Source organism: Vanessa tameamea, chromosome 6 (assembly GCF_037043105.1).
Source record: "Vanessa tameamea isolate UH-Manoa-2023 chromosome 6, ilVanTame1 primary haplotype, whole genome shotgun sequence".
NCBI classification, from domain to species: domain Eukaryota; kingdom Metazoa; phylum Arthropoda; class Insecta; order Lepidoptera; family Nymphalidae; genus Vanessa; species Vanessa tameamea.
The window spans coordinates 7,829,885-7,855,681 of NC_087314.1; the positions used below are offsets into that span (position 1 = coordinate 7,829,885).

Consider the following 25,797-nt stretch of genomic DNA (forward strand, 5'->3'; position numbering starts at 1 on the left):
CTCAACCCCCTAGCGTTCACCCCAGAGGGTTGAAAATTTTAATTTATTATTATTTTAACGTCCGAAACCACATATCAAAAAATCATAATGATACTCATTACTTGACCTTCATGGGCTTTATTGACTGGCCTATCTGTATTTAGTGCTGTACTTGTTGCTCTTGTTGCATACCTCTGATCATACTATTGTCATAACTTTAGTTTCATTTGTTTTTAACAATGCACATTGAAAATCTGTTATGTTAGATCTTTAAGTTTATCTCAAACATGTTCATTTATAATACAAACAGTAATAAAGTAAGAGAATTATGTGCCACTCTAAAACGATTTTAAGCATCTCTTAGTCTCATATACCCATCCTCTAATCTAGGGTGGTTAGCTAATTTAAAACTATAAAGCTTTATAGCTATTTTAAAAAACTTATTTTAAAAAAGTAACAAAATTATGTGGAAAGTTTTTGGATTGTTATAATTTTGTCAACATACTTTTCTGGCGATGCAGATCTAGATTTAGTTTCAGTTTCAGTTTTCTCTTCCTTCACTGGCTCTTCTTGGTTATCTTCTTTAATAGTCTCAGTTGTCGAGTTATGGTTCACTTCTTCCTTATTTTCAGGTTCTTCAACTTTCTCAGGTGACTTTCCATTTTCTAAGCAATAAAGAATTAAGTATTTTTAAATAAAACGTGTGACATAAACATGAATGAACACAATTCACACGTTTCAGCAGCAGAATATTGTTCTCATGACAATTTACTGCTACGAAAACTACTACTATTTTAAAAAACGTTATATATATAATATGTTACTACTACATATATATAAATAGCATATACTTAAAGAGCAAAGTTTATTGCAAAGATCATTGATATATATAAGACTTTGCTCTTTAAGTATATGCTATTTATAAATATGTAGTAGTAACATAATACAGTTGTAAATGTAGACTACCTTTCGGCTCTGGTAGCTTGATTTCATCTACATGCGACGGTTTGGACTGGCTACTTTTATCACGACTGCGTTTTCGTGAACGGCGAGGGCTGCCTCCACTGCGATGTCTAAAATTGCATAATTATAATTTAGAAAATAAATTGTACATTTTGTTTCATTGCACAAGTATCTTACCGGATGACCTTATCTTATTTAAACACACACAACTTACAGACTATTGTATAAGTTATTAATTAATAATGATAAAATTTCAAATATGTGTGATTTAAGTAACAATTTTAACATATTTTTAGCTACTATAAAGGTTTTTTACTAAATTTATTTTGGACTAGAACTGGTTTGCATGTGGATTGGTTAAATTGTAACTTCAGAACCCATTCTTTTATAAATATTATATTTATATGATATGCCATTAGGCGATCGTACTTCCTGTCAGAAGAACGGTCACGTGACCTGGACCGTGAGCGACGCCGGTCTCGAGAGCGCCGCCGAGACCGCGACCGCGACCTGCGACGATCTTTATCTTTGTCCTTGTCTTTTTGTTGCTCCTCCTATAGAAGTTATATTCAAAGTTAAGTTTTGGGTTCATAAATATTAAATATTTATGTTATCCTTCTATATATTATAGTGTACAAACCATTCTTTTCTTTATTTCCTCCTTTTTCTGCTGCGTGAAGGACTCCGGTATGCCGTTCTCGCTCGCCTGTGCGCTCAGCAACAGCTCCCACAGTTCTCCCATGAACAGCCGAGCATTCTTTCCGTTGAGGAATCCAGTTAAGTTGATCTGCATTTTCTTTGGACATGGGAACTGGGAGGCGAGGAAGCGGAACGGAAGAAAACAATAATTAATTAGTGATCATTAAACGGAGCTATACACACAGGCTGAGTAGATCCCTTACACATATGGCGTTCTAATACAGAATTGTCGGTTCGGAGAAAATAAAATTCGGCTCAACGAGGCGTCCAGAGCGTCGTTCGAAGGCTATCTGTGCGTCATAAATACGACAAAAATGACTCGGGCAGGGAAGCGAATTTTATACTATTAAGTACATGATTTTAATTAAGTGTGCAGACGAGGGCAGCAGTCGCAGCTAGTCGAGGAGACTGCGAAGCGACGCGCCGCTGCGTCGCGCGGCGTCTCCTGCTCCGCTACCGCCGACGATTACGAAGCACGATGAACGGCATCACTGCTGTCTTCAAATTCTTGCATCTGTAAGGGTTTTGCGAACACAACCACATTATGCTGACCGCAAAGCCTAACGAAGGAGACTTCCCTACCACGAGTCAAGTATCTCTCTGAACGCCTCCAGAACTTCGTATGCTACTTGAGCTCACGAGACATATCGTCCTCAACGCACTTTTTATTGAGTTAGCATTGTTTAAGTATTTAATTTCCCCGTAAATACCGATTGAGAATGCTAAGGGCCTCCGTAAGAGTGGAGCGAGGCGGGCGGCGGCGGCGGGCAGCTGCGGCGGGCGGCGGCGGCGGCGCGCTAACCGGTGGGGACCATAAAAATAGCCATAGCCAATGAATATACATTTAACAATGGTATAATACTTCAATTGCAGTTTCCTTGTGCGTTATTGTAAGCTTTCATTTTATATTCAATATAATGTAAAAAGTTTCAGACATATAAAATGGAAAGGAAAGGAAACTGCAATGATTACATGTGTTTATAAATATTAATATAAAGAGTAATAAGGTGTTAGTCACCTTTTCCTCAAGTTGGTTGTTGACATAGTCGATGACAACATCATCTTCCATCTTAAGAATCTCGGTAATCTTCTGTGTGATCCATGGCTTCAGCACATCCAGCTTCACCTTGGACATGTCCACCTATGAATAACAAATGATAAAAGTCAGTATTATATATTATTATACAAAGCATTTGTAATCTCTTTAACTAAAAATAAACACAAAAATGCATTTAGAATCTAAAATTAAATAATAAAAAGCAAATTTTATTTGGTGGTAGGGCATTATACAAGCCTATCTGGGTAGATACCATCCACCCATCACATATTCTACAGCCAAGCATTAATACTAAGTATTGTTTTGTTCCAGTTCGCAGGGTGAGTGAGCTAGAGTAACTAGGGACACAAGGAAGATAAGATCTTAGTTCCCAAGGCTGGTGGCTAAATAGAGATGTCAACAGTGGTTACTATTTTTTACACCACTAATGTCAATCTTACCACTTACCACCAGGTGGCTCATTTGGCAGTTTGTCTATCTACATTAAATAAAAAAAACAAAAACTTTATATCTGAGTGTATCACTAAAATACCTGCTGCGTCAAACAATCTCCAAACTTCATTTGCTTCATTAGTTTTTTCTCTTTGTCACTGAAGCGTGTATCTTGCTCTGTACTTGTGCCCTAAAAGATAATATTAAAGTGAAAAGATTGTGAGTTTATTAAAATGTTACTCCATCAGACCAAAAAACCTTCAACATTTGAAGGTGGAGGTAAATTTACAACTTGAAATGTAGGTAAAGCTTGTCCTAGGATATAATCAATAGCAATGGCCAATGGCAATTGTCGAGAAAAAGAATGTTAATATTGCTAATTTAAATTAATTTTCTGATGAAATTGATTCTGTTATGTTTATTTATAACTGATAGGAACCTTAATTAAAGCTGTAATACAAATAATATAAAAGAGGTCAATTAATAGTAAGTGCAATAATATTTAATCCACATGTTGTATTATTTTTAACAAACTAAGCAATGGTTCCAAATATTTTTGTACATAATTTATGTTTTTTCTCAAATGTCCAAATAGTTTAATAATAAACAATATGAATTTAGCAGGATATTATCTATTGATATACTTAACAAGTCAAAACAACTCCTTTTATACTTCTTAATTATTTAATCATATTTTTAACCATAAGCATAAAACAGATAATTGTTTTATTTATGATTTAGTTAATTTTTTTTAAGCAATGTATAGTAAAAGTAAAAAGATAAAAACACTGATGATAACTATGAAATTTAATTGAATAAACGGAATCACTGAAACATATTGACAGTTTATTTTCACAAAACATATTTTACAGAAGAAATAATTAAAACATATTTTGTAGTGGTAGTTTTATTTTTTACAATTATTGTGAATCACTCACTTTACAATGCTAAATGTGTGTATGTGAATGAAAAGAGATATATTTATTTCTACCTAAAGCTTTTACTTAATTATCAAAACGTTTCATGTAAAATTTACATACAAAAAATAGCCGCCATAACCTCTGAAAATATCTGATGACAGTTTAGACAAAATTCAAAACAATCAAATAGAGAACATTTAAAAAAATGCAATGTTTCATGAGAACGATGATATAAATATGTTATCTGAGAATGCATCCGCCGTAACGTCCATAACGTAAAATGCGTTGTTTCATATATTAAAACAATACGGGTCATTTTTATCACCAATGTATAAAAACTATTAATAGATCAGGTAAAGAGCATTCATGTTCTTTCCTACATATATATATATTTAAAAAAATATTCTTACCGTGTACATCATCATATTTGAACAACAAGAAAAATCAATAACTTAAAGTAAGCGGCTTGGGGTTAGACTTCCCTAAAGGCGTGTGAATGCCTTAATATAGAAAATACTGATTTTCAGATATCACTAAGTAAAATAACTCTGTTAAATCAAATAATGATATTCAATAGATTAATATCACTATCCATGGTTATACGTAATATTATATTAGAAAACCGACGCTACTAACACTAATTACGACAAATGTGATCAATCGCCATGTTAAAAAGATGGCAGATACAGAGCGCGCGCGGTTTGAGATTATTTTTTTGTCTATGGCTAGAAAAATAAAAATTTTAAGCGACTACAAATAGCTATTAAAATTGTAACTGTACCGTTTTTTAAATCTCATGTAAATACTTTGGAAGAAACTAACTTTATATCGTAATTGTCCTTTTATTTTAAGTTTTTTAGTATACAATGAGGAATATTTCTTCTATAATGTAGAATTATCTTGTTATAATTTTATTTTGGAAAATTTAGGTGAGTTGTAAATTTTTTTTTTAAAGGACAGGCTGGAATGCCTTTTTTGACAAATACAGCCCAAGCGCATGCGACTCGTTTAAAAGTTATTAATTTTAATGTTTCGAGCACTATTTATAAATTAGGCTATGCAACAAGATTACATGAATTGTTGAATGATAATTGATGGTGTATCTTTAGTGCATCCCACAGTACAAGTTCCCAATTATGTTGTTACGACTTTAATTTAGGTATAATGGTCGTCCTTTAGGTAGAAATAAAGCTGAACTACTTTAGAGTTATATTTAGTGGATAGCATAATATTAGTATGTAAAGTTTATCTGTATTATTAAAAGATATATTATCAGTGTGTGTTGTCACTACGATTTTAAAGCGGGCAACATTAAAAAAATATATTGGCGGGAAAGTTGAGCTCTCTTCTGGATACGCTGGAACTGGGTGTTTTAATCATATTCATTACTTAATTTATCCAATAAAGAAAAACGGTATTAATTAATTTCGAGAGTGATACATACAACTCATGTAAATACACTGTGCAATTAATTAACAAATAAATTTCTTTTAGAGTTGTGTATTCATGAAATTGATACAATTATCGATGGATGTTACTTAATTGTTTTGATTTTCTAGTCTTTAATAAAGATGCTGTAGATGTACAATGATTATCTATAGTTATAAAAACTAAAAAGTAAAGCTAATATGAAAAACAAATAGTTACTAAAAATTATAGTCGTTTACAGTGTAGTATCATTTTTTTATAATTATTTACTTTAAAAAACACTACACATAAGAATCTTCAAAGAAATTTATACTTGACTCTTGATAAAAAAATTAAGGAAAGCGACTAAAGTTACTACTTACAAGCATAGAATCAACAAAATCATCTGTCGACTTCCATCCATAACGTAGTGACTACTGACTAGTGATTAAACTTTGTTCCATCAGTGTCTGCCAAAATTGTAAATTTTCATCAATAAACTACCGAAAACTTTTAATAAAGAGTCCACCTAGGCACCTACCATTTTTTATTTTACTATTTTTTTTACTGATACTTTAATGTACATGATAGAAATAATTATATTATTATTTTATAAGCATTTAAAAACATATTAGAACTTTACTTTTAATAAATAATTACTAATTAATATATATTTTTTAAATTAAAAGCATTGTTAAAAGTGCCCTATAAATTTAGTGGAACTGGAGCCTGTAAAATTTTCAACTATTGGGCTATATGTGGATATAGATTAAGATTTTTTATCCAAGTGGAGAACCAGCTTACTTACTTAGAAAATATAATTGCGTTTTGAATTCGGAAATCACTGGATAAAGAGATAGAATGTACAAATATTCATTCCTGTGTAGGTCTCATCTAGTCTAGTAGTTTTTATGAAAGGAAATAAGACATTATTTATTACTTCTGTTGGGTAATTACAATAAGCGTTATTTTTTCAATTTAATGAATTTTAAAAACATAAGTAGTAGATACTTTTTGTTTCGGTGAGGTATACTTTTCATTTATTGTAAAGAATCTTCCAGACGTTGTACTCGTAGAGCATGAGCGAACTCTTAAATACCATTTTATTATAATTTTTTGAATATAGTATCGATGAACGAAGACGGGGTCTTCGCTCATTGATACTTGCAATTATATTATTTATAAAGAGCCGGGCCGAGAAAGCGATATTTTCATTCACCTTATATTTATAAATACATTTTTATTCAATGTTATTTAATAAAGCATCATAAACGTGTGTTAATTATGCAGACTAAATAAACATAAAATAACAAACTTTGTATAAGAGTTTACCTAAATATTTTTACTAATTTAATGTATTTTTATACAAGTATTTTTTTCTTTAAATTTTATAAATAAAATTGTTAAATAATCATAATAAACTATGTAGAACTTTGTGAGGCAATAAATGTTACACAAGTTGCTCGGTCAAAAAACTCCGTACTAGCAGTCAGTAATATGAAAGATAGCTGGGTTTTCGTTGGTTGTAGTTGTCAGTTGAGTCTATTTTTTCAGATTGTCATCTCATCAGACTTTTTAATAGTGGAAAATAAAGAACACTTTTATTATAGTACACACAGTTGTGTATTAGGGTCGGTGAGTACCTACTGAGAAGGGTCAAATTAGTCGGTAGGACATCATCCTATAATAGGTACTATTATGTGCCTTTGTTACATTTATTTATCATAATAAAAACTTCACTACTTAAGGTACCACGAAATTCATAATAAACTATTTTTACATTTGATTTATTATTTTATTTCAGAACCAAATTAACTATAATGCTGTCAAGGAGCTGTTAAGTAAAGTAATAATTATTAGCTCGATGCAATAGAAACAAGCTCTTGACTATTTAAATCTCATGTAACGAAATATTAAAAAAATAAATTAAGATTAAAATAATTTAAGATATTTCCGAAAAGCACATATCACTAGAATGACAATTGAGAATTGACATTGATGAGTCTCCGGCTTTGCGCATCATATCGCATTTTTCTGAAAAAAAACTCGCAAAAATTAAACAAATGTCTACCTTCTCAGTTCTCATGGCTTACAACTGTTGTAGGAAGCAATTTCTATATGATTATTTATATGAATAAATGTGAAAAACATACCTTATTTTTTCTTAGATTTGACCATGAAAATTAAATTTGCTCCAGTCGTGCTCAGCGAGTCAAAATACGTATGTTACGAAATTTCAGAGAAAAAATGAGGGATTTTCAGAACTTTATCCGATATACATATATTTTGTATCTATTATCTACTTTTATACAAAATTTGTAGATAGCCATCATCGTAGCTACTAGCTAACTAACTATATACATTACAGAGTACAGACATAAAACAGACGAACGTGATTTATTTTCATTAAACATGGGTGGGTGTTGAATGTTAAATTTTTAAGCTTTTTAATGTAATACACGAATAAATAAGTACTATATATGTTACCTCCATACTTCCAACATGAATTTTGGAAATTCATAAGTATTATTAGTTAAAGATAAGGTAAACAATGTTTACTAAACATTACTTAATTTAGGTAGGTATTTAATAATTGGATTAGTAGCCGCATTATACCTACTATGATTCTGATATATGAGATACGTATTAATAAATTGATCGTAAGTATTTATAATACCTAAAAAGTCACCAATGTAGGCTATACTCTAGATTCCTATATACATCTAAGCTTATTTAATTTTCAAATAAAGTCAAACGTATGACTCGTACCGTTATAAATAAAATAATGTACAATTTAATGTAAAATAATTGTAATAAGAATAAGCAAAAAGTGCCATCGGATTAAATTTAAATGATTAATTGTACTTGTTAATATTTAGTGCTGAAGTCTCTGCCTAACAAAAAATAAATAAATGCAATTCAAATTATCCAATCCCTCATCCTAAGAATCCCTTAAGTTTAAGTGCATTTCTATATAATCTATTTAAAATGAAATGATGTTTACTTAAAGTTTTTTTTAAACATACAATAATTTGTGGCTTTTGTTGCGTAAGCTAATGTTATTATGGCATCTACTTATTTTCGTCTAGCGTCAACAAGTGATAAAGCTTGATCTTTGACATTGATGCAAGATATTCATTGATGAAATACCATTATATGATTTAGTTTTACTTGTCAGTGTATTGAATGGACTGGACTAGTAATTTAAAAAGTTATTACAGTGACCATGTGTATTTTAAGATTTTTTACACGTGAAGCCTTTAGTGCACACAAAACTAAAGAAATACTTACAAAATTAAAACAAGTTGATCCGGACGTGATAGAACTGTCAACAGAAATCTGCTACCATGTGGAACTTGCTGAAGGTTGTGATTACCTTAACATTAACCAAATAAAAATATTACAGTGGCTCCTTAATTCTCCTCTCAAACCACACGCATTGAAGAATGAATCTGTCTATAAATTTGTAGGTGACAACCAGATCATAATTGAGATTGGACCAAGGTAAGTCGAAATAATTCAGGGAAAATTGAAAATAATAATAATTGTGTTATTATGAGTATTAACTGCCTGCCTGAAAGTTACCTTAGTTGCCTTTTCAACTATTTTATTTTTTAAACATTTCAGGTTCAATTTTTCAACAGCTGATTCCAGTAATTCTGTTCAGATTTGTAATAGTGTTGGTCTTCATGATGTTGTGCGCCTTGAAGTTTCCACTAGGTATCTCATTACTTTTAAACAATCCAAAAATGTTAGTAGAGAATTATTTGAAGGGTTGGCAGCCCCTATTCATGATAGAATGACACAATGTATATATACAACAGAAAATTTGCCTCGACAAAGCTTCAATGAAGGTCTACCGAAGGACTTAGAGCCATGGTTTGTAGTGCCATTACAGGCCGAAGGTATGGCAGCTATGAAGAAAGTTAATAACAAATTAGGTAAGCGCATAGGGGAAGTTTAAATATAAATCCATAAAGTCTATATTTATTTATTCATTCTATTTTACTTTTAGGACTGGCTTTTGATGAGTGGGATATGGAGTTTTATATGGACTTGTTTGTTAATAAATTAAAGAGAGATCCTACAAGTGTTGAACTATTTGATCTAGCACAAAGCAATAGTGAACACTCTCGTCATTGGTTCTTCAAGGTATTAAAAAACCATGTTTAAAAAATTATAAACATAGAATGTAAATATTTATCTATATATCTATTTTAAATTTAATATTTTTAGGGCAAGATAATTTTAGATGGTAAAGAAATAAACGAATCTTTAATTGATATGGTTGCATCAACACAAGAAACATCAAACAAAAATAATGTGATTAAATTTGGTGACAACAGCAGGTTAGCATTCAACTTTAAAGAAACATAATATTTTTTTTACAACAAATTAATATAAAACTTACTTACAGTGCTATCAATGGTTTTGTACACACAAAATTAAAGCCTATCGATGTGAAATTTCCTTCTCAAGTCATTGAGGAAATCATTGAGTCTGACATAATATTTACTGCGGAGACTCATAACATGCCCACAGCTGTGGCACCATTTAGTGGAGCAACAACTGGAACAGGAGGGCGTATTAGGGATGTACAAGGAGTTGGTCGTGGTGGTCATACTGTTGCTGGAACTGCTGGATACAGTGTTGGCAATTTATTAATTCCAGGTTAATTTTGTGTACTTAAAAATATTTTTAAAATTATCACTTATGGGAATTAAAAAATATAAAACAATTTTATTTTGGTTGGAACAGGATATGATTTGCCATGGGAAGAAAAGGAATGGAAATATCCAAATAACTTTGCAAGTCCTCTACAAATTATCATTGATGCAAGTAATGGAGCTTCGGACTATGGAAATAAATTTGGAGAACCTGTCATTTGTGGTATTTAAAAAAATCTAAACATAAGAATATACTTTTTTGTGAATATATTGTTTTTTTTGCTATATTTAGTAGGTTAATTTAGCATCACTGGCAAAGCTATAAAATTTAAACTATGATGGCAACTAGACATTATCATAAGAAACAGATACTACTTATAAAAGTAACTTAAAGACTTTTGTAGCTAGAGTAAAAAATTATAAAGTCTTAATCAATAAAAACTTATTTTTTTCAGGATTTGTACAATCATATGGTTTGAAAAATGGTGACAATGTGAGAGAAGAATTTGTCAAACCTATTATGTTCAGCGGAGGTATAGGTTATATGCCACATTTAATGATTAAAAAAGAGAAGCCTAGTAAAGGTACATAGTATAATTATCACATAAAAGTCTAATATTTATCTGTAATAACTTTTTATTTCATGTTTAGCCACCAATATTAATTTAATACTAATTCTACCCTATTATATTTCTTGATTACAATGATTAATTATTATATTATTATATATATATAAATTACAATTATGACTAATTATAACTTTATTTGGGTTATTATAATTCAATGCTATTAATTGAGTTATTTGTACTTATATGGTACCTTTTCATTTAATGATATAATGAGTACTTGTTGTACAGAATAATTTGATCCATGTGGATCCAATTATTTTGCATGTATTTGTTATTTTATAATAGGTTGATTTCCCTGGTTTCCCTTTAAAATAAATAAATAAATTTTTCAATGTATTTTTAATTTCTTAAACTAGAACAAAGTTTTAACAAAGTTTAAAGTTAAATAACTTTATTTCAATGATTTATGTTATTTCAGGCATGTTGTTGGTGAAAATTGGTGGTCCAGTCTACCGTATAGGTGTAGGTGGTGGAGCTGCTTCCTCAGTTGCCGTACAAGGTGGTGGTTCTAGGGACCATGCTCTTGATTTTGGAGCAGTCCAGAGAGGTAACTATAATTATGGAGATATTTTATTGAATAATGGTAGTATTTCATCAACTATTAGAAAAAAATGTACAATAGGTAGATAATATCAGTATAGATATATACTGATATTATAAATGCGCAAGTAACTTCACCTGTCTGTCTATTGCTCATTCACGGCCAAACTACCAAAGCGAATTTGATGAATTTGGTATAAAGCAAGCTTGAACTCTGAGGAAGGACATAGGCTTACTTTTTATGCCCAAAAAGCTAACCACCAACCGCTAAAACGCGAGCGAAGCCGCGGGATGCAGCTATGATATGTATTAATATAGTTTACTTCAATTTATATAAATTTTTAAAAACAGGTGATGCAGAAATGGGAAATCGTCTCAATAGAGTAGTTAGAGGATGCTTAGAGGCTGATATAAACCCTATTGAATGTGAGTATTATTTTTCATATTTCTCTCTTCAATTAATTGTCTGTTTATAAACTAATTTACTCTATTGTCTATAGCCATTCATGACCAAGGAGCTGGAGGTAATGGCAATGTATTAAAAGAATTGGTGGAACCTGAGGGTGCAGTGGTGTATACTAAAGAGTTTCAACTCGGAGACCCTACAATTACCACATTGGAACTTTGGGGTGCCGAATATCAAGAAAATAATGCTTTATTGTGTTCCAAAGAAAACAGGAATGTTCTAGAAGGTAGATTATAGAAATATTATATGAATAATTTCTGCTAGTACTGTAAAATGGGATACCAAGTCTCAGATTTTATTTAATCGTTTTGGTCATACTGCTAGAAAAAACTTCAAATATAAATATATATAAAATAATAATATATAAAACAAAAGAGCTCAGCAATGTCTAAATAATGATTTCTAATACTTAAATTATACATAATCATCTAAAATTTGTTAAGAGAATATATGGTGTTAAAATAATATGATTTGTTTACATACGTTCATAGAAATATGTCGCCGTGAAAGATGTCCAGTGTCATTCGTGGGGGAAGTTACTGGAGACGGTTACATGACCCTCGTGGAGGATGGCTACAATGAAGTGTATTTAAGTAGATCAAACAGACTTAAACCAGATATTAAGGCAAAGTTACCCTACGATTTACATTTGGAGGCTGTTTTAGGTAAATTTCTTTAGGTTTTATTTATTGTAAATATTTTTTTTTATTGTATATACATTATATTCATATTTTTTTTAGGAAATATGCCTAGAAAAACATTTGATCTGAGACAAGACAAAAGAACTAAAGTTCCTCTATCGTTACCCGAAGATATAACCATTGAAAAAGCTCTTAATCGCGTATTGCGACTTGTCAATGTCGCTAGCAAGAGATATTTAACGAATAAGGTAGGTTAACAATTCATAAGTACATATTTTGATTAATGTACTTTACAATCGTTCAAACGATCAAATTCATTTATTTTTTCAATTCCAATTGAGATACTAAAACATTTCGATATATGTATTTTCCAACTGAGTCATAATATCTTAACAATATTTTTTGTTCACGTCAGGTGGACCGCTGCGTCACAGGGCTGGTGGCTCAGCAGCAATGTGTGGGACCTCTTCATACACCCCTCGCAGACTGCGCCATCATCGCACTAGGTTTCCACGACCTCGTGGGCTCCGCCACATCCATTGGCACACAAAACATTAAAGGTCTCTTAGACCCCGCGGCTGGAGCTAGAATGTCTCTCGGAGAGGCTCTCACTAACTTGGTATGTAGTCTTCTAAATAAGAGATTAACTCGACTTCTGGAAGTTTTCTATCAAAAAACTGTCACAAGCGACACTGACCCAGAACTTGTTTATATTTCTTAGATTGAAAGATTTTGTCCTTAGTCGGCTCCTTTGTCTAAACGAAGGAGACCTCTAATAGCCTCTGACGGGCCCTTTGAATTACTCCAATCGAAAAAGGAATAAAGATAAATGAACCATAGATTTATTAATTTCGTGCGATTGACTAAACCTCAAATGTATTGCACATTATAATACTACACTATTCCACTTAAGTATGTACTTATATCCACTTTAATTTTTCTTCCAAAGTTTCGATAACAGTTTCTTTGACGGTAAAAACGCCATTTTTCGAAAATTAATAAAAAGTATCAAAGATTATTCAAGCGACCAATATCTCGTCAATTCGATTTAAAGCGTCGCTCATTTGGCTCCCGTGCTCTCGGGGCTGGAGTAGTATACGCGGGGTGGTGGCGCAGGTGTTCGCGGGAGTATCGGAGCTGGAGGACGTGAAGTGCTCCGGCAACTGGATGTGGGCGGGCAAGACGGGCGCGGAGGGCGCGTCGCTGGTGCTGGCGTGCGACGCGCTGTGCGCCGCCATGCGCCGCCTGGGCGTGGCCGTCGACGGCGGGAAGGACTCGCTGTCCATGTGCGCCGGCGTGCACGGCACCACGGGTGAGCGATCCTGGCCTTTCGGGATTGTTTTTATACCATATTTTTGACATTGCTGTAGAATTGTAACTAAAAATCGTCAGATAAAATTAAAACCGTAAATATTTAAGGTGTAGTCAAGAAAATAACGGTATTTTCATTCATTAATATATATATATATATATAATCCTACTTCATAGTTATCTAAAACTGTGTATAATATAGGTAAAATAATATAAATAAGCGAAAATAGATAATACAATTATAATCTATGTCTAAATAACAATATTTGTGTAACCTGCCAGAGCAACAAAGTCACCACTCAGCTCTTAAAATGAGAATAAAAAAATATACTGTACTGTAGTGGCCATGTCGTTGAATCGTAATTCCTATCATCTGTGCAAAAAATAAACCAGCCAACAACAACAACACTAATAATTTATAACGATTTATTGAATGTTTTTTATAGTCCAATCACCGGGAACGCTAGTTGTATCCACGTACGCGCCGTGCCCTGATATTACAGTGAAGGTGGAACCCGCTTTGCTGACAGAAGGTTCGGCTCTTATACATGTACCGGTCGCTGCTGGAAAATATAGGTAATTTCATACCTTAATAACCCTATTTAGTAGTTGAGCTTTGTGCAACCCTGTCTCGGTAGGTATCACCTACACATCACATATTCTACCGCTAAACAGCAATATTTAGTATTGTGTTCCGGTTGTATGGGTGAGTGAGCTGGTGTAATTATAGACACAAGGGACATCACATTTTAGTTGCCAAGGTAGGGGATGCATTGCATGACATCGGGAGGCCGTCTACCAATATTTAAAACTAAGATATAGACTTCAGAAAAAAACAAGGACGTTTTTTTCGTAACGCCTCACTTAAAAAAATACTAAATGAATATACATAAAACGATACAGTGCATTTCAGAGGAGGTACAAATATGAAATCTTATTATATAAGATTTTCTTTTCGCAATTCCACCCACTTCAAATTCAGTCTATTGAGAAGATAAGAATTCATGTTCTTTATAAATTTTATGTGGATAAATATAACGATAACCTTACTTTTAATGTGAGATAACATTTTAATTGTAGGAGAGATTATTCATTGTTTCAATATTTCAGTACTTTAAAATGCTCGACTTAAAACATTTTACTAATAGATTGATTGGTTGTACATTGTTTTAATAATGTATAAAAATTGATTTGTTATTGGCATAAAAAATGTAAGAGTAGTACATAAGTTCAGCCCCAGTAACAGATATAACATGTGCCAAAAAATAAGAAAAGATTTATCAAAGACGGAAAGTACTCATTTAATAGACTAATGGTACTTAAACCAATTTATATTTTTTCATTCTGATACAATAATTTGATTATAATATGATATATTCTTAATATAATAAGTGTATTATTGTTTCATATTGTGTCATTTTTAATATTATATAAATTCTTAACAATATATTAAAAAACAATGTTGTCTTACTAATGTGTGCATCCTAGATGCAAATACTGTGATGTGACGCAAGAGAATCGACATGAGATCGGCCGCCATTTATAATTCTTCTTTACTTACATAAAATGTATACAAGTATATTCTTTATTCACATTAGCAGCCTGTAAATTTCCCACTGCTGGGCTAAGGCCTCCTCTTCCTTTGAGGAGGTTTGGAGCATATTCCACTACGCTGCTCCAATGCGGGTTGGTGGAATACACATGTGGCAGAATTTCGTTGAAATTAGACACATGCAGGTTTCCTCACGATGTTTTCCTTCACCGCCAAGCACGAGATGAACTATAAACACAAATTAAACACATGAAAATTCAGTGGTGCCTGCCTGGGTTTGAACCCGAAATCATCGGTTAAGTTGCACGCATTCTAACAACTGGGCCATCTCGGCTCTTTATTGTTTTTTATTAAATACATGTGGTAGTGGTATATGTAATTCAACAGTGTATTTCTTTATCAATTATCAATTCATATGACTTAAATGAGTCATTCGATAGACAAGTAATATGATATACTTCATTAGTTTTATATCTATATTAACATTTTGTCTATCTGTAATGCTCTCACGGTTCTAGTAAAAGAAAAAATAAAGTAGATAAGTATTAATAATTTAAAAATATATTATGGAAATACCCCTACTAAATTTTTGATTTATTTCCCAACAATGTAATTTACTGGAATGGGTTGATAATTATGTTGATGTGGGTCGAATAAAAAGGCATTTCATTTTAAATTTCATTGGTAATATCTCATTTTGAACTGTAGCCTTTGAGTATTAAGTAAATTGATATGTCTACAATTCTATTTATTTTGAAACGGTATTATCAATTATTAATAAAAAAATTATATTGTGTGTCATTTATTTTACAGACTTGGAGGCTCATCTTTGGCTCAATGTTATAAACAGCTCGGTGAAAACCCACCAGATTTAGATAATCCTGAAATACTCAAAGCCCTATTCAAGGTCACTCAAAAATTGCTCAAAGGTAAAGAAATAAAAAGAGCTTTATTGTAATTAATATTTACTCAGTTAAATTGTTTAACCTAAGTATTCAATGTTATAACGTTTTCTTTTCTAGAAAAAATATTAATTTCTGGCCACGACATCAGTGAAGGAGGTTTTATAACGACGGTACTCGAAATGGGTATAGGTGGTATCCGCGGAATGGAATTAGATTTACTGGTCGAAAACAATGTATCTGCAATTGAAGGTCTATTCAATGAAGAACTTGGAATTGTCATTGAAGTAGCTCAGAATCACGTGGGTTACGTCTTAACAGAATATAAAAAGCAGGGTGTTTATTCCAAAGTAATTGGTAAAACTGGAAAGTATGGAATGGACTCTACGGTAAGCCTTATCTTATATATGTAAATAATGTATATCTAGTTGAGATTAAAAGATTTGGACACTGTTTGAATGATTACCATTAACCTTGGCAATTGGTATGTAGGTGTTGTTGTATGAGAATTTAAGATATTAATTACTTTATTGTAACTCGCTATTATTTCTTTACTGTTCAACTGATCGCTATGATATTTCCTAGACAGAGGCCGAAAAAAATCTTATGGATTTTCCTAGAATTTTAATTTATTCCAGGAATTCGATCGCATCTACTAGGCCAATCTAAACCAACCAAGAACCAATTAAACACAAAATAAATAATCAAAATCGGTCCATCCGTTTAGGAGCAGTTCGGTGACTTTAAGTCATGACTAAAAGAATTACATATATAAATATAAAAAGGTTTTGCAGGCTTTATGTGTAATAAATGATTATTATTTTTTACAGATTAATGTGAAAGTTAATGGTCATGTGGTATTGGATACCAAATTAATAAATATATACAGAATGTGGGAGGAAACCAGCTATCAACTAGAGTGCTTACAGGCTAATTCAAGCTGTATCCAACAAGAATGGACAGGTATGGTACAGATAAAATATATGTTTTAGAATTATAATTTATATATCTCCACCTAAATGCAATTTATATCACTTGTTTCAGTAATTTTCTGTTTGATAGATTTAATCCAATCCTCAAATGGTGTAGTTAGGTCGTGGGATGGGTGGGCGCGGCCTCTAAGTTTACCTTTATGTTGGGAAGAAAAAGACTAGTAAACCATAATTTTCTCGTAGCTTACATTTGTAGGAGCGTCGTCCCTCCGAGTCCCACCCTATTATATATACACAAATACCTGCCTACGCCAATGCTTTTCCTGAGAAGAAGAGAAAGATTTAACCCAGCAGCATAACTCATTTAACTAATTTTTTGTTTCTCGTAGGGCTCGCAACTCGTAAGGGTGTAAAATATAACGTTTCGTTTGACCCTTCAGCGGCCTTAATAAAGACAAGGAGCGTCAAAGTAGCTGTGTTACGCGAAGAAGGTAAAACATTTTGCATAACATTTATTTCAAAAAGTATTGTAATGAAGTGTTATATTAATATTTTGTTTTTTTTCTCTTTTGCTCGTTTTTCGTTTTTTTTCTTTTTTTCACTTTTGTTGTTGTAGCAACCAATTGTAATTAATAGTTTAATTAACATGTAGTGTTTGCTTTTAAATGATTTTACATAATCTATGGATGTATATACCTAATTGTGTATTTATGTAAGAATGACAAATGTAAAAATCGCTACCCAATCTAATAAATAAATATTTAATTTATATGAATTTAGGTATAAACGGCGATCGTGAAATGATTGCCTCTCTGATGATGGCCAATTTCGACGTGTTTGATGTGACAATGAGTGATTTGCAATCCAAGAAAATTACATTAGATGCTTTCCAGGGATTAGTTTTTCCTGGAGGCTTCAGCTATGCCGGTGAGTTCACTTTAAAACATGAAATTATTATTCATTAAGCTTTCGGTTTATGAAGTTGCAATTTATCTGTTCACAAATATTATCGTTATAATTTTTAATGTTTAAAACGATTCTCAATATCAAATAAATCATCAAGGTTGGAACTCAAAATATTATCATTGACTAAGATAAGTATTTCAGTAATTGTATAATAATTATTTCATATTTCAGATACTCTGGGATCGGCAAAGGGCTGGGCTGCTGGTATTCTTTTCTCGGAATCTCTAAGTGCACAGTTTGCAAACTTCAAAAGTAGAAACAATACTTTTTCACTCGGAGTATGTAACGGTTGCCAGCTAATGGCGCTTCTGGGATGGATAGACACTGATGATAGTAAAAATCCAGGCAACAAAACTCAGATATTCCTTGATCACAACTTGTCTGAGAGGTATGTAGCTAAAATTATGTAAACTTTGAGTTATTAATTAATTTCAGAAATTATTTGTATCTTGTGAGGCTGTTATTTAATATCGTCTTGCTTGAGTTTATTTGACTTATTTTTTAGGTTGGCTTAAGAAATTATTGTGAATATGAACGACTTGTTTAATTCTATCATTTTTAATTCTCAGATTATCATAAAATACTATTTTATTGTATATTCCATGCGATTTGCTAATAGCTCTGCTATATTGTTTACCAGTAATAATTATTGATTAATATATCTCTATTTACATTACAGCACTATTTGACTTAACTACTTATGTCCACTTTAATTTTACTCCCAAAATTTTAATTTCTGAGAACAGCTTCGTCGTCATTGAAAGCGCAATATTTTCCACAAATCCATTGTTAATAGCTTAGCTTAGCTTATTCAAACATTCGCCCAATTATGTCACTTCAATTCAATGTCAAACGTCGTTTATTTGTATCTATACTTTAGTACTTTTGGTGATTTGAACAAACTGTTAATTATTGTATTACTTACTAATAAAGTGTAAAATTCTGAAATATGGTAATATTTAACTGTACTATTATAGATTCGAATGCCGTTGGAGCGCCGTAAAGATCAACGAAAGAGTATCCGAGGAAGACGTTTGGTTCCGCGGTATGGGCGGCAGTGTCCTCGGAGTGTGGGTCGCGCACGGCGAGGGACGGTTCACGGTGCCCGACCAGCTGATACTCGACAAGCTCCGAGCCAATAAACAAGTAGCCGTGCAGTATGTGGACGACAACGGGTCTCCCACTGAGATTTACCCCATGAATCCTAATGGTAGCCCTGGTACGTAAACGCTTAATACATATTATGCTCTTAAGAATAATATTATATAAAGAGAAAAAATTTGAACAGAAACATACACTTGTCAGTTTAATGTATAGGAATCGTAAAAATTAACTCAATCCGCTCCAACTTTTTAAAGTAGCCAATGAAGAATTTCTGTTTGCTTCCTTGATCCATCATGAGATCAACTCACCGGTACCCAATTATTATAATAACATAAGAATTATGTAAACTTAGAAAGTTTGAAGTCAATATTATAGCATTTAAACTATGTTAAAATTGACTTTGTGAGTACCTTTAGTTTAAAAGAATAGCAGCAATTCCATGTGAAGCTATTGAAGTATTTGAAAAAGGTGTGTAAAAAATACAAAAATTGACTGTTTATGTCGACAGATGGATTAGCGGGCGTGAGGTCTCCCGACGGGCGCCACCTGGCTATGATGCCGCACCCCGAGCGCTGCGTGCTGCGCTGGCAGTGCGCTGCTCCCCCGCCTCCCGCCGCCGCCGACGTCCACAGCCAGGCCTCGCCTTGGTTACGACTTTTCCAGAATGCATATACTTGGGCATCTCAACATTAAATTCAAGATTATATTATTATTTTAATGGATGTTTCATTCCTTTGATAACACATAGATTTTTCTCAGAAAAATGTATGTATGAACATTTTAGAAATATTTTATAATACAAACATTCCATTCCATTCTTAAATTGTCTCGAATACAAGATTTTGATTATGTTTGTACTTTACTTTTATGTAGCAAAAGTGCGTTTTATATTTATGTGTTAATTTCAAGTGCCTCTTGAACTTGATCTTGGACCTGTTGAAATGTAAGGTGATAAACTATATGGATATATTTTTTGATATAGTATATATTTTAATGTACACATTTTTACTGTTTTTTATTAGATTATAAGGAAAATTTTATTAAACATTTAAAATAAATAAAATACATTAAAATTATATGTTTACTTTTAATAAAATATTATACATTTCATTTTTCTTTTTCTTTAAAATTTAACTCCTTTATCTCTTTTTTTATTCAATCCTGTTTTGTAAATAACTATAAATTTATTATTGTTTTTAAAAATACACATGGAAATACAGGCAATTAAATTGTTTAAAATGAAGCATCCATAAGCAGGACAAAACAAACATTGTGAGTCTTCAAGACCAGTCATTCACAGAACAGCTGATTGAACTCTTATATAGCTATATTTAGAGGAAATATATATAATATTCTTCTGTATAATGGTCAATGGATAGGAAACATAAATGATGTAAAAGTTGGATTGACAAATCATAATGCTCATAGACATTGGTACAGTTTAATATTTATGAAACTGAATATAACACATGTGATACACCAGAACAGTATTCTAAGTTTCTGAATTAAAAATATATAAAAAAAAAGTTTTTAATATAATTATTATGAATTGATTCTTGAAATGTCATTTAGGATTATGGACAAACTGCTTAAAGACTAGTGGGCCTCAGTAAATTATAACAAAATATAATTTAATTAGGGCTCAAGCCTTTTGTAAACATGTAGGTATTCTTCAAACTCTCATTATTTCTTTTCTTATTTCTATATATTTCTTAAAAAAAAACCAAGATTAGCAGGTTATTTGAGAGTATAACTCCGTATGATGTATTAAAAAATTTTAAAACATTAAGTCTTAAAAAAACCAGCGATCTATGGGATCTATCAGTTACAATTATTAACAACGTAATTGTCGACTTGGCTCCTTGTTTAGCTATCATCTTTAATAAATGTATACAATTTAATATTTTTCCAGATCTATTAAAATTAAGTAAACTAATCCCATTATTTAAGTCGGTGATAAAAATGACCCACACAATTATAGACCGATCTCTATTTTGCCAGTATTAAGTAAAATTTTTGAAAAAATCATGCCTAATCAATTGTTGTTATACTTTAACTCGAATAAGCTATTGCATTCTCAACAGTTCGGTTTTACTAAAGGTCGCTCGACTACTGATGCGGGTATAGCATTTGTTGAGCACATTTATGATGCGTGGGAGAAGTCACAAAATTCTATTGAAGTTTTTTGTGACTTATCAAAAGCTTTCGATTGCGTTAGGCATAATATTCTTCTAGAAAAACTTAAATATTATGGAATCAAGGGCCCTGCATTGAAATTCATTTCCTCCTACCTTAATGAAAGGGTTTTGAAGGTTGTTGTGCAAAGTCAAATGGCGCTCTGGCGCAAATGGGCGTACCACATGGTTCAATTTTAGGACCTCTCCTGTTCTTAATATATATAAATGATTTACCTTATTTTGTAAATAAGACTTGCGACATTGTACTGTTTGCAGATGATACATCCCTTATTTTTAAACTCTACAGAAAAATAAACAACTATGACGTTGTAAGCAGTGCTCTGTCGCGGGTTCTTGGTAGGTTTGACATAAATAATTTGGTACTAAATGCCAAAAAGACTAAATGTATTTTGTTTTCTCTGCCAAATGTCAAATCAAATTCTTCTGCCATCATTTTGAAAAATTAAAGGCTTGAGTTTGTTGAGTCGACGGCCTTTCTAGGAATAACCCTTAACTCCAAACTTCAGTGGGGCACCCATTTGTATGCCCTAGCAGGGAAACTAAGTAGTACCATTTATGCAATAAAAACAATACGAAAACTCACGGACATAAGTACTGCTAGACTACTTTATTTTAGTAATTTTCACAGTTTTATGTCATATGGAATGTTGTTATGGGGTAATGCAGCAGATATTTAAATAGTATTTATTCTGCAGAAAAGAGCTATCCGAACTATTTATAATATTACCTCTAGGACATAATTACATGAAAAATTTAAAGAAATAGATGTATTACATTTCTTCCAATTTTAATATTAGTAGATATATCTACTAATATTTAAAAAAATACTATAGTTAAAAAATATAGTAGTCAAGTAATAAAATTTTATGAACCTACAATTATTTTATTTACCCCTTTTTATCAGAAGACGGTTACAAATCTGGAACATTTTTTCTAAATACTTATGTCTAACTTTTTTAATACTAATTATTACTTTATAGTTTGTACAGTATAATTTTCCATTTTTTTCACTCTTATTACTAAATCTCACCACATTGGGCTTTATATATGTACCTATTTGTACTATTGACAAAATGATTTGGTTTTAAAGAATTATTGTAATACCCATGGTTACACCAATGCTGTATATATTGTAAGATGGATAATAATATGCCATTAGTATCAGGTGACATAGTTTGCTTACACCTTATAAACTAAATCTACTTAAAAAGACCATCTTATTGGTACATAATATCTTTTAGTATTATATTTTCTGTAATACGATGGCATACAGAACTGACTTCATAAAAAGTTGTACATGTGTAGATGACAACTTAGATAAAATTTTCTTATTGAAGGATTAACCTTTACCATGTACCATTTTATACCTAAATGTTACATTTAGTTGATATATTTACTTTATATATCCCAATATATCAAAAGCATGCATACATGCAAAAGAAGGGTTTCTTTTATTATTATATTGAAAACAGTAGATGAAATGAAGTCATGATATATTCATAGCCATAATTTCTTGCAGAGTCTTACTTAAGTCTTTTCTACGGGATTTCTCTAATGCTTCACATAAAACAAAGAACCATCTTTGTTTATCAGCTCTAGACTCAAATAAGTTCATTAATTGTGAAGCCTTGGATGGCAAACTATTATAATTAGTATCAATTTCATCTATCTTACATTCCCGGATTTTAAGATTTCTTCCCAAGTCACGCCAAAAGCTTCCAATTTCTTCTATGATTGTTTCTCTAATTCTAAGCATTTTTTTTGGACTCAATGCACCAAAAGGATAATTTTGTAGACAGCTTTCTTTATTTTCTGTCATATGTTGCTTAATAGATGTCATTGGTATATTCTCAATAACTAAAATGTAAACAATAATCAATGAAATCGAGACGCTACTAAACAAAATATAATAATAAAAATCAAATGGCTATATATAACTAAACGAGAATAAAAAAATAAAACTTACCATATTGATTAATATATCCTTTTGAAATATGATTAACTTCATAGTCACATATTCTTTCTAAAAGATCGTCATTGTTAATTCTACGAGCGATTTCTTTTAAAGGTCCGACATCATCTTCCGATAGAACATTCCTAATTTCTAATATGTTAATTAACTGCCCTATTGTATTAATTTGTTCAAATCTTCTATCAGAATCTACATCATCTTTATAGAATTCTTTCAATTTATTAAGTATATGAATATGGTTTTCACATTTACCTACATCAAACACAATTTGTTGCTTTAATTTCGTAAATTCTGATAAAGTCATTTTTATATAAAGATGAAAATTCTTAACTCATTCATATATTATTTCCTACTTGTTTATGAAATTACGAATAGTTACGCTTACGATAATATTTTGACATTAGTTCTATTTTACGCTATAAATCTCTATATTATACCTGAATTCATACTTAATTTCACATCATTATATTTCAAATGTAATGAACTATTCAAATTTGTCTTTTGTTAGAATAATTGTAAGTAAAATAATATTCGGATTTTAATATCAATGATTTTATATGAAAAGGTTTAAATTATAATTAATATTGCAATACAACACGACTGTTGAACGGAACGTATTAAAGTTATTTTTGAATGGGGTTTTCCAAAATAGCACATTGATTGAGTTATTGTAGTGCTGGGTCATTCCTGTATTTACGTAAAACGAAACGAATCAGTTATTTACATTTACAAAACAGTTATTTGAAACGGTTATAAAAAAACCGGTTTGTTTTCATAGGTTCGAGAACTTACTATACTTACGATACTTTACTGAAGTAATGTATATTCAACGCTGGAGTCATATTATATAATTTTGAAAATAGTCGACTTTATAATTTATTTGGATTAATTCTCCGTTAGGCTCCGTGCTTATTTGCATTAAAAAAAAAAAGTTAAGAAATATTTTTAAATTATTTGTAATTTCAACTATTACGGCTGAGGATTACCCGATTAATAATATTAATAAGCAGTCAATACTAAATCTGTAATAAAAAAATAATAAGCGTATAAGGAGCCTACGAAAACATTTTTTTTTGTTTCGTAATTTTTATTGATTCTTCTACAACCAAATTTGTATTGTATATCTTTAACAATAAGATTCATTGTAGCATATTCGTTACTTCAAATCCAAAGTAGTATCTTATAACTGGTTTAATATTCATACAATAATAGTCCTTACGACCATCAAAATAGAGTGTTTAGTCAGTTACACATGATCTAAAACGTTTCGCGAAGCAGTACCAAAACGACGGCCGCCGGTGCCGAGTGTCGTCTCGTTCGTTTTAAACATAGATAACACATATACACTGGTTTTAAAGCTATATAGTCCTATAATCAAGAAACAGTTCGTTGGTTCTTTATAAAATAACTAGTTCTTAAAACCGATTCTGAAAAAAACTCCTATCACTAAGTTATTGTGTCATCTAAAATATAGGTATAATACAATGTGCATTTTACACTGATGATTTTATTCGGCTGTGGTTCTGAAGGTATTTAAATACGCAGCTTTTTCATACGCAATGAAAAAACACAAAATTTCAACCGCGTCAAATTTTTTTTCAATTTTAGCTATCAACTTTTGTTATAAATGGTATTACTGCATATAGCGTTACCCAGAAGCAGAACTATATGATATCAAATTATGTATTGATAAATTCATTAATTAAAAAAATGTATGTAAGCCCGGTCCATAATACCGGAAATAATAAATACGCTAAATTCTACTACCTGTGATATAATAATTATATGGCGAAACATGGATTCACACAAAATTAACAGCAGACTCAATAAATTGAATATTCTGTTCTTCGGAATTTTATTATTCAATATCTCAAAAACGGATATCTCAAAAAGTGATGAATATTGTTTTGTTTTACGTTATATTCATTTTTAAGATGTTGCAAGATGGACCGGAGTTTTGCTTTCGGAACTAGTTAGTGGGTGTATCTATCTATATCTACTATGCGACTCTTAGTAGATATAGATAGATAAATACAAAATAAGACAAAAATATACTATGTTTTTTATCATATTGTAATAATAATTTCTGTTACTTTGAGTTAAAAGAAAACACCATATTGACAATATAAATACTTAACGAACTATTATTATTATTTAATTTAATTAACTAATTACTATTTTAAATAGAAATAACTAACTCTCGAAATTATTTAGTCGTTTAATTTCTAAGAATAATTAATTGTTGAACGTTTTTTTAGAAAATGTACCTAATTACGTTACATGTTTTATTATTAAGATAAAATAAAATGTGACAATGAAAAAGAAACCTAGATGGGCGATCCTTGAGGAAACTCTCATGGTACATAAATTGAAACAATATCGGTTAATTTCTGTCTATCTTTTGTTGAAAAAATATTCCCAGGCTAGGGAATTTTCTATTCTGAAAATGTGGTATTTTTT

General features: G+C 31.3%; 3 protein-coding genes across 7 annotated transcripts in view; 1 reads left to right on the forward strand and 2 right to left on the reverse strand.

Annotated features, from left to right (window-relative positions):
- LOC113393218 (peptidyl-prolyl cis-trans isomerase G-like) overlaps positions 1–25,797 on the reverse strand; it is a 149,292-nt gene that overhangs the window by 5,436 nt on the left and 118,059 nt on the right. For 2 of the 5 annotated variants that reach the window (XM_026629999.2, XM_026629998.2), the window contains exons 1-7: positions 4,461–4,739; positions 3,231–3,320; positions 2,660–2,782; positions 1,583–1,753; positions 1,372–1,496; positions 946–1,052; positions 485–644 (exon numbers count right to left, since the gene is read on the reverse strand). In XM_026629999.2, coding sequence (XP_026485784.2) covers positions 485–644; positions 946–1,052; positions 1,372–1,496; positions 1,583–1,753; positions 2,660–2,782; positions 3,231–3,320; positions 4,461–4,475 — 791 coding nt within the window. In that variant the 5' untranslated portion in view covers positions 4,476–4,739. Of the gene's footprint in view, positions 1–484; positions 645–945; positions 1,053–1,371; positions 1,497–1,582; positions 1,754–1,995; positions 2,156–2,351; positions 2,439–2,659; positions 2,783–3,230; positions 3,321–4,460; positions 4,740–25,797 lie in introns of those variants that run through there. The other 3 variants (XM_064215207.1, XM_064215206.1, XM_064215208.1) reach the window with 3 other exon arrangements.
- On the forward strand, positions 8,597–20,243 carry LOC113393216 (phosphoribosylformylglycinamidine synthase). The gene is made up of 23 exons (XM_026629996.2): positions 8,597–8,961; positions 9,085–9,398; positions 9,473–9,609; positions 9,694–9,806; positions 9,875–10,128; positions 10,216–10,347; positions 10,580–10,708; positions 11,172–11,300; positions 11,645–11,719; positions 11,794–11,985; positions 12,251–12,424; positions 12,500–12,648; positions 12,816–13,019; positions 13,517–13,712; positions 14,158–14,287; positions 16,077–16,192; positions 16,286–16,554; positions 16,996–17,128; positions 17,487–17,588; positions 17,878–18,024; positions 18,235–18,451; positions 19,041–19,282; positions 19,676–20,243. The coding sequence occupies exons 1-23, from the start codon at positions 8,684–8,686 to the stop codon at positions 19,858–19,860; spliced, it is 4,017 nt and encodes a 1,338-aa protein (XP_026485781.2). The 5' UTR covers positions 8,597–8,683; the 3' UTR covers positions 19,861–20,243.
- Positions 22,586–23,701, reverse strand: LOC113393220 (fas-associated death domain protein-like). Its single transcript, XM_026630002.2, has 2 exons — positions 23,332–23,701; positions 22,586–23,222 (listed from the first exon to the last, which is right to left on the reverse strand). The coding sequence occupies exons 1-2, from the start codon at positions 23,639–23,641 to the stop codon at positions 22,852–22,854; spliced, it is 681 nt and encodes a 226-aa protein (XP_026485787.1). The 5' UTR covers positions 23,642–23,701; the 3' UTR covers positions 22,586–22,851.